The sequence below is a fragment of the Trypanosoma grayi genome, assembly GCF_000691245.1.
Source record: "Trypanosoma grayi strain ANR4 Tgr_770_V1, whole genome shotgun sequence".
NCBI classification, from domain to species: Eukaryota; Euglenozoa; class Kinetoplastea; order Trypanosomatida; family Trypanosomatidae; genus Trypanosoma; species Trypanosoma grayi.
The window spans coordinates 1-8,186 of record NW_008826389.1 but is presented as its reverse complement, the minus strand read 5'-3'; the positions used below and the strand labels follow the sequence as shown (position 1 = coordinate 8,186).

General features: G+C 56.1%; 4 protein-coding genes across 4 annotated transcripts; all 4 read left to right on the top strand.

Annotated features, from left to right (window-relative positions):
- Positions 1–331: 331 nt before the first annotated feature.
- On the top strand, positions 332–2,767 carry DQ04_07701030 (putative AAA ATPase; the record flags this gene model as incomplete). The annotated part of the gene is made up of 1 exon (XM_009315278.1): positions 332–2,767. One exon carries the CDS (start codon positions 332–334, stop codon positions 2,765–2,767), a length of 2,436 nt encoding a protein of 811 aa, XP_009313553.1.
- Positions 2,768–3,555: 788 nt separating this feature from the next.
- DQ04_07701020 (MGT2 magnesium transporter) lies at positions 3,556–4,071 on the top strand (the record flags this gene model as incomplete). Its single annotated transcript, XM_009315277.1, has 1 exon — positions 3,556–4,071. One exon carries the CDS (start codon positions 3,556–3,558, stop codon positions 4,069–4,071), a length of 516 nt encoding a protein of 171 aa, XP_009313552.1.
- A 572-nt stretch (positions 4,072–4,643) lies between these two features.
- Positions 4,644–5,885, top strand: DQ04_07701010 (MGT2 magnesium transporter; the record flags this gene model as incomplete). The annotated part of the gene is made up of 1 exon (XM_009315276.1): positions 4,644–5,885. One exon carries the CDS (start codon positions 4,644–4,646, stop codon positions 5,883–5,885), a length of 1,242 nt encoding a protein of 413 aa, XP_009313551.1.
- Positions 5,886–6,908: 1,023 nt separating this feature from the next.
- Positions 6,909–8,186, top strand: DQ04_07701000 (MGT2 magnesium transporter; the record flags this gene model as incomplete). The annotated part of the gene is made up of 1 exon (XM_009315275.1): positions 6,909–8,186. A coding segment is annotated over one exon (1,278 nt), but the record flags the coding sequence as incomplete, so codon positions are not given.

Sequence of the window (8,186 nt, the reverse complement as noted above, 5' to 3'; positions counted from 1 at the left end):
GATATATACATATTTCTATCTCTCTTCATATATATATATCTATATGGGTCTGTGTGCCACTCTTGGGCCCTTGGTGCTTTATGTGGGGGGCGCTGCTGTTGCTGCTGCTGCTGCTGCTTCTGCTCCTCCCTCTCATTCTCCAGTTGGCTTTTCCCCTTCCTTTTGTCAATGGTGCTTCCACTTCTCTGTCACGCTTGCACAGCGCCAAGGAATAAATCACACTAGACTAGATTGGTGGCCCAGAGCAGGCGGCAGACACAACGAGAGTCCCCACTCATAGACACACACACACACACACACACCCAAATATATATACACATAACAGAAACGAATGACTACCGCACCCCTCTTTGCACTCACTGGCCGGGGAAATGACCTGAAGCGTGCACGCGACTTGATTGCATCCATCGGCGGCGTGCTGACTACAAAGGAGCAGGAGGCGGATTTCCTCGTCGTATTAAAGGGTGCGGGAAGGCGCAAGGTCGAAGAGTACTACCGCTGCGGAAAGAAAGCCGCAACAGCACCTGATGCCACTGCTACTGCTGGTGGTGGTGGTGGCCGCCTGTTGCTGCTTGAAATGCTAGAGGAGTGGAGCACTCAGGGGAAGCCACCACTGAGCCGCGTCAGTCTGGAGGATGTGCAGGTAATGAACTTATTGGGCGCCGCATCAGCAGCGCGTGGACGTCGCTCGTACGAAGTTCCCGAAGAGTTCTTGAAGCGTTCGCGCGTCACGTTGGATCCGCAGGGAAATGAGGTGGATGAATCCGATAATGCGGTGCTGCTTACACGGCAACCAAGGCCGCTGTCGTCCAAATGTAGTGCTTCTGCTGCTGCTGCTGCTGCTACAGAGGGTGGTGGTGCGACTGTTGCTGTTCTTGGCACCCGACTACAGGCACGATTGGCACATCGGGCACTGTTGCTCGACGACGACACTCCGCCGCACAAAGCGACAGGAGGTGCGGCAATAACCGAGTCGAAGGGCAACACTGTGAACCCGATGCGGGCGGCATTTCGCCAGCGGCCCAAGCCGGAGTGGGACACATACTTCTCTGATGGACCCAAGGACAGCAACGGCAACAATGGCAACAACCACAACAGTAAGAGCATCACTAGCAGCAGAGGTGGCCGTGTGGACCCTCACGCCAAGGGCATCGCCGCTGCGGCGACACCGTCTCTTTCCTTGCGGTCGTCAACGAACCGAATTTGTCCGCAGGGGAAGACCGGCGCAGAGACTGCCTTGGTGCCAGACATCACGAAGCAGAATAAGAACGGCGTTGAGATGACCTTTGATTTCGCAAAGGGCGGCCCACAGCGTCGCCCCACGGTGCCCTCGCAGATCCGCAGTAGTAGTGGCAGCGGCGGCGTAAAGGACGCAGGGAAGGCCAACATGAAGGGAAAGGAACAGAAACAACACCGACAGCAGTCCGGTCCCGTGGACGGGGCCACGTGCACAACAACTGGGCCCGCCGCGCGGGTAGAGCGCCGTGACCCGCGGCCGCTGAAGAAGTCTCGCAGTGACGCAACGGCTCGGCGGCCGGGAAGCGGTCTCCTCGCAGGCGATGGGACATTCGGCACCCCGCCGCCGCTCCCACCTCGCCCACATGAGTCCGCCAGCGCGCGGCCCTCCACCTCGACGACTAATACAACGTCGACTACGGCGGCGCCTGCTGGTCGAGCGACAACCACACCGGGCTCGCGTTTTGCGAAGCTCTCTTCGTCGTCGTCTGCCAATGCTGGTGGTGGTGGTGGTGGTGGTGGTGGTGGTGCTGTTGCTTCTTCTTCACGCACAACTGGCTCTGATTCGCTTCTACTGCGTGTGCGCAAGAGTGCGTACTGCAAGGGTATTCCCGAGGAGACGTGCGTGACCGTACTACAGCAGGTGGTGGACCGTGCGTGTCCCGTGAGCTTTAACGGCATTGCCGGCCTCGAGGTATGCAAGCGCATTCTCCAAGAGGCAATCATTCTCCCCGCGAAGTGCCCACAGCTCTTCACGGGTCTGAGACGGCCGTGCACGGGTCTTCTGCTATTTGGTCCCCCTGGCAACGGCAAGACCCTGCTTGCCAACGCCGTGGCAAAGGAGTGCAACACAACCTTCTTCAGCATCTCCGCCGCCGCCATCACCAGCAAGTGGGTTGGGGAAAGCGAGAAGATGGTGCGGGCGCTATTTGCTGTTGCGCGTGCCCTCGCGCCCAGCACAATCTTCGTGGACGAGATTGACGCGTTGCTACAGGCGCGCGGCAGTCAGCACGAGGGCGAGGGTTCGCGTCGCATCAAGACGGAGTTCCTCGTGCAGATGGACGGCGCCGGCAATGACACACACGAGGCACGCGTCTTAGTCATGGGCGCAACAAATCGACCTTTTGATCTTGATGAGGCGATCATTCGCCGCTTCCCGAAGCGTGTGCTGGTGCCGCTGCCTGACGCTCCCGCGCGGGAGCAGATACTCCGCTCTTTGCTCAACACGGAGGAGACGCCCAACAACTTCACCCCCGATGCATGGCAGCGCATTGTTGCCATCACGGAGGGGTACAGTGGACACGATCTGCGGCAGCTATGCGAGGAGGCGGCGATGATTCCTGTTCGCGAGCTCCTCGCAGAGAAGCTTCGGAGCGGAGAAGACTTGACCGCGGAGGCGTACCACCACGACCTGCTGCGGCCCCTCACTTTGGAGGATGTGGAGGCCTGCGTGAAGGCACGCCACCCCAGCTGCTGCCCCAAGCAACTGACGGCGCTGGTGGAGTGGAGCAACACATACGGGTCCAAGTAGCGGGTGTCCCCTTTCCTTTCCCCTGAGTGGGTGGTGCTGTGTTTCTTCAGTCGTCTGAAGTGAGGCGCTTTTATTCCCTCTTGGAGAGAGGGCGAGGGAGACAGAGAGAGTGAGAAGGGAGCGGTAACACGAAGGAAGGAGTGTGAGGAGGCCGTGCTGTGCTGCAGCAGCGGTGTGGTGTGGTGGGGGAAGTGGTGGTAATGAGGAGGGTGGGTGCACTCAGAGAAGCGCGCACACCTCCAGCTTCTGCCTCCTAGTCGCCACCAGCGCCATCTACTTGTTTCCCTCGTTGCGGCTGTGCCTCTTTCTCTCTCTCACACACACCTTCCATCCCTCTATCCATTTCTTTCTTTCTTGACGTCACTCTCTCACTTGTCTCTGCGTGTTGGTGGGCTTCACGCTTGTGTTTTCTGTCGCCCCCCAGCGAAGGCGGACTTTCCTCTGTGTTTCACACGGCCGCACTTGCCAGTCATGCACGTCTTTCCACCTGCTCTTAACACTTCGACTGAACTGCCAAAGACGCGCTTAGTTGCTTTGTCCCTGGCCCATCTATGCCGCAGCCACAGAAATGAGTAATTCGGCATCCGCAACAACAGCAATGTACTCGGAAAGAAGGGAGAGGCGAGATGATTGCACATCGCACTCACTGCAGCAATAAAAACCAAAAGCACCCTCCCCCCCAAAAAAAAAACAACAAAACGCGACTCAACTATTCCGCACTGCCGAGATGCCGGCAACAAACAAAGCCACAGCTTTAAACAACAAGCGCAGCACCACAATGACGTCAGATGAAACGGGGCGTGCCTACGCGATCGCCAAGGACGCAGCGCTGCGTTGTTGTGCGCCAAAAAGGCGGAGAACCACACTGTGGAGCGGCGGAGAAAAACCCTGCAGTTGCTGTTCCTCGACACACCTTTGTGTCGCGTGACCCGTGCGTCGTGGTGTGCGCGTACCGCGAGACGCATGGAAAGCTTTCGCAGGTGCTGGATCGTCTGGAGATTGCGCGTGACACGCTGAATCATGCGAACCTAAACTTTATGAACGCTGTGTCCATGCGTATGTCGCAGTCTTCCGCCAGGCTGGATTGGATGATGACTTTCCTGAGCCAAATTGCGACGGTTTGCCTTCCGGTGAATCTTCTTGCTTCTATGTTTGGAATGAATTGCAGGGTGCCGTGGCAGGCCGATGAGTATGACAACTTGAATGCCTTCTGGGGTCCGTATTGGGATCATATGGGCCTCGGGGCTGCTGGTATGCCTTTGTACGTTGCCTTGCTCCAGCAGAAAGGGATCCATGTGACGTGATGTGATGGGAGAACAAGACACAAGAAGACTAAAAAAAAACGTGCGGGGTGTGAGCATTGGCAGGGCGGTAAAAGGGTGACAAGGATGACGCACGCGCAAGATGAGCCAAGGGAGAAGAGAAAGGATCGACCCTGCAAGACATATGGACATAAAACACGGCCTTGCAGGGCCGAGAAATGGGGTAGTACCCTGTACGGAATACAAAATCCCCGATAAAGAATAGTGTGTTATTTTTTCCCCTAAGTTTTGCTGTTCTTCGTGCGAGGGGCTTTCTGAATGGGCTTATCTGCCAAGCGGGCACGGATATATCGCTAAAATTGGAATCATATATTTATTTATTTATGTCTTGTATATCAAGGCAGGGGCTCGTGCAATGAATTACTATCCCTCAAATATGGCTTTTTGGTTGTTACCCCAGTGTGGGTAATCCGTGAAGAGGGGCGCATTATGGATTCAATACGGGGGAGGAAAAGGACGAAAGACACGATGTTTGCTTGCTTCCTGTTTTTCTTCCTCATGCCTGTTTTTGTTGCCTCTCACCGTAAGAGCGAAGGCATACATAGGTGCAGCCAATGCTTGCAGGGCGAGCCTGCGGCCGTGAAACAGCGCGTGCGGGAGGCGAGGCGGTGAGTGGTGCCGCCTGCGCAGATGCCGCGGAGCCAAGAATGCGGCGCTGTGTTGTTGTGCACCAGTCGCCGGAGTCAGCCGTGAGCACGCAGAGGTTTCGCTCGCCAGATGAGGCGGCGACGTTTGTGCGCAAAATGGCGGGGGGCCACAGCCGGGGATGTATGTGGGTTGACCTGCAGGGCCACACTGTGGAGCAGCGGAGAAAAATCCTGCAGTTGCTGTTCCCCGACATGCAGCCGGGCCAACTCGAGGTGGTACTCGATCCCGAGACGTACGACGCGGTGGAGCTGCAGCCTGTGAAGGGTGAGTACATTGTTGGATGTCTTGCGTGTGCGCGTGACATGCGCGGCTGTGTGCTAGATGCGGATGGGGAAGGGGACGCCGTGTTCTGCTCCTTTGTGTGCAACGAGCGGTTTCTTGTAACAATGCACGTGGCACCCTTTGTTGGCCTTGCCGAGCTGCAGTATCACGTGGAGGCGGAGTTCAGCCGCACCGGCCCTGAGCCATCAACAACACACCGGGAGTCGGGGAGTACGGATAGTGTTGCCGTGATGGGCGCCGCTGTGCTGTGTGCGCTGGTGTGCTTCACCTGCGAGGCGTACCTCCCCGACCCGACCGCGCTGATCAGCGAGATTGACTGCATCGATGAGATGGTGATGCTGGTGGAGCCTGGGAGGCGCGATCAGACTGACCTCCTGCGTCGTGTCTCGGTGCTGCGTCGCCGTATTGCGGCGTCGAATCGCCAGCTGTACATAAAGGAGAAGTTGCTGCATGAGTTGGTGGGGCCCACGATGCGCACCACCTTTGTGTCGCGTGACCCGTGCGTGGTGTGCGCGTACCGCGAGACGCATGGAAAGCTTTCGCAGGTGCTGGATCGTCTGGAGATTGCGCGTGACACGCTGAATCATGCGAACCTAAACTTTATGAACGCTGTGTCCATGCGTATGTCGCAGTCTTCCGCCAGGCTGGATTGGATGATGACTTTCCTGAGCCAAATTGCGACGGTTTGCCTCCCGGCGAATCTTCTTGCTTCTATGTTTGGAATGAATTGCAGGGTGCCGTGGCAGGCCGATGAGTATGACAACTTGAATGCCTTCTGGGGTATCGTAGGGCTCATCTTGGTGTGGATGGCGGTATGCTTCGTCGTGCCAATTCACACGTACTTTTTTCAACGAGAAGAGGCGTAATAATCTGAATGAGGCAGCCGCATCATGTGGGCAGGCGGCTTCTTTGGGTGCGAAGGGGGCCTTGATCACATTGACTGGGGCCTCTTTGTGTGTGTGGGCAGTGGCGGTGGCCGCAGCGTATGCCGCCGCCAAGCATACAACGTATGTGTGTGTGTGTGTGTGTGTTCCTGAATGGCTGCCGTTTGGCGAAAAGTGAATTTCTTTTTAATTTATTGTTCTCCTGCTGAAGATGTGTTTTCGAACTGGTGCCCCTATCGTGAAGGGGGTGGGGGTGGGGTGTATTTAAAATGCCGCACGCCGCACCAGACGAGTAAGAAGAGAGGATACATATCTATTGGGCGAGCCAGTTCTTCGAGAATTCGCACTTGCGAGGCTCGAAAGAGTGCATAGTCCCCCCAACAAAAGAAATTACACAAAACACATCCAGCAAACAAATGCAAACCAGTCACGTCAGCAACGAGTGCCGCTTTGGCTCGGCTTACGTGTTTTTGGCTTCTTCTCTTTCCTTCTCCCCGCACCGGCGGCTTGGGCTGTTTTTCCCTTGCTGTTTCTTGTGTGTGCGGCGGAATGTGGGTTCGGTGGCTGTATGCACTCACCTCTGCTCCTCCGCGCTGCGGCTTCTTCACGCTTCCTTTTATTCTTGTGTTTGTGTTCGCATCCCCCACTTGTCTCTTAGTTGCGACGCCCCTCTGGCGTAGCAAAACTCATCTCGAAGCTAAGCACTCGTGCAACCCAACACAAAAGAGTAAGAACGCTTGCCAATCGGGGAACAATTTAAGAAGAAAAAGAAAATTATAAACACTATTAATCCCGTCGTGTTCCTTTTGTTTTGGGTTTGGTCGTACTTTCAAAATTAAGAAAAAAAAACACTACAGCAAGAAAGGTTCACCACGAAGCCTTTCTTCGCCAGAGTGCAGTAACGAAGAGTCCTATTTCTTCAGGGTGAATCCAGGAGACTCTCGTTAAAAAAAACGAAGAGAACACCACACAGGCACAACGAAAAAAAGAAATCACACCTAAAATATGCGTGAGGGGAAAGGCGTTCCTGTTCTCGCGGTGGACGCTGAGCCGACGGGTGCGGCCGCTATGGGAGTGGTGCAGGCGAGGCAGCGCTGTCTAATATTCTACAAGGCACCTGGTGTTCCTGCTACCACTGTCGCCCTTTCGCACCCCGACGAGGTAGTGGCGTACGTGCGGACAAACAATCTGTGCAAGGAGTCGCTCCCCGAGGGAGCGTGCATGTGGGTAGACCTCCAGGGCTGTTCTGGGGAACAGGCCAAGCCTGTTCTCCAATTCCTCTTTCCCAAGGCCCACCCAAGCCAGATGGAAGCCGTGCTTGCTCCCGACGCGTACGACGTGGTGGAGCTGCAGTGTGCGAAGGGAGGGTGTCTTGTAGGCACTCTTGCTTGCGCTAGCAGCCGTGGCCGCACATTGTCTGCACCTTCCGCGGCGGGGGACGAAATGGAATTGGACGCCATCCTTTGCTCCTTTGCGTGCGAAGACCAGGTGCTGGTGACTCTCCACGCTGCCCCTTTTGTTGGGCTCGCTGAACTTCTTCGCCACGTGGAAGTAGAGGGCGGTCGTGCCGCGAGTGATGCCGAGGATCCCTCCATGGACGAGAAATTGGTAGACACAGCTGCTGCCTCGGATTCGNTGCTCCAAAACATGGCAAGCCCCGCTATCCTTTGTACGCTGGTTTGTTTTGCCTGTGAAGCATTTCTTCCGGACCCCACCTCGCTTCTTAGCGAGGTTGGTGACATTGATGAGATGGTGCTCCTGATTGCTCCGGGACGGCAGGATCAGGCCGATCTTCTTCGCCGAGTAGCGCTTCTCCGTCGCCGTATATCGAACTTTCGCACTGGACTTTATTTGAAGGAGAAGTTACTCCAAGAGCTCATTGCACCGACGATGCGAACATCATTCATAGCTAGGGAGTCGAAAACCGTGCTCGCTTACAAGGAAACGCTTGAGAAGGTTAGGCAGGTATCGGAACGGCTCGACGACGCACGTGACATGCTCAATCAGGCGAACTTGAACTTTGTGACGGGCGTGTCGACGCGGATGGGGCAGGCATCGGCGGGTCTAGACTTTAAAATGGCTCTCCTGAATCAGGTCGCGGCGGCTTGCCTTCCCATCAATCTTATCATATCAATTTTTGGGATGAACTGCAAGGTCCCGTACATTACAGGCGAGTACGATTCGCTCGTTCCGTTTTGGTCCATTTGTGGTTTTTTTCTCTTCTGGGCTGTTGCTTGCCTCGCGCCGCTGCTCCGCACGGCCGCCCGCGGGCCCAGGAGCCGA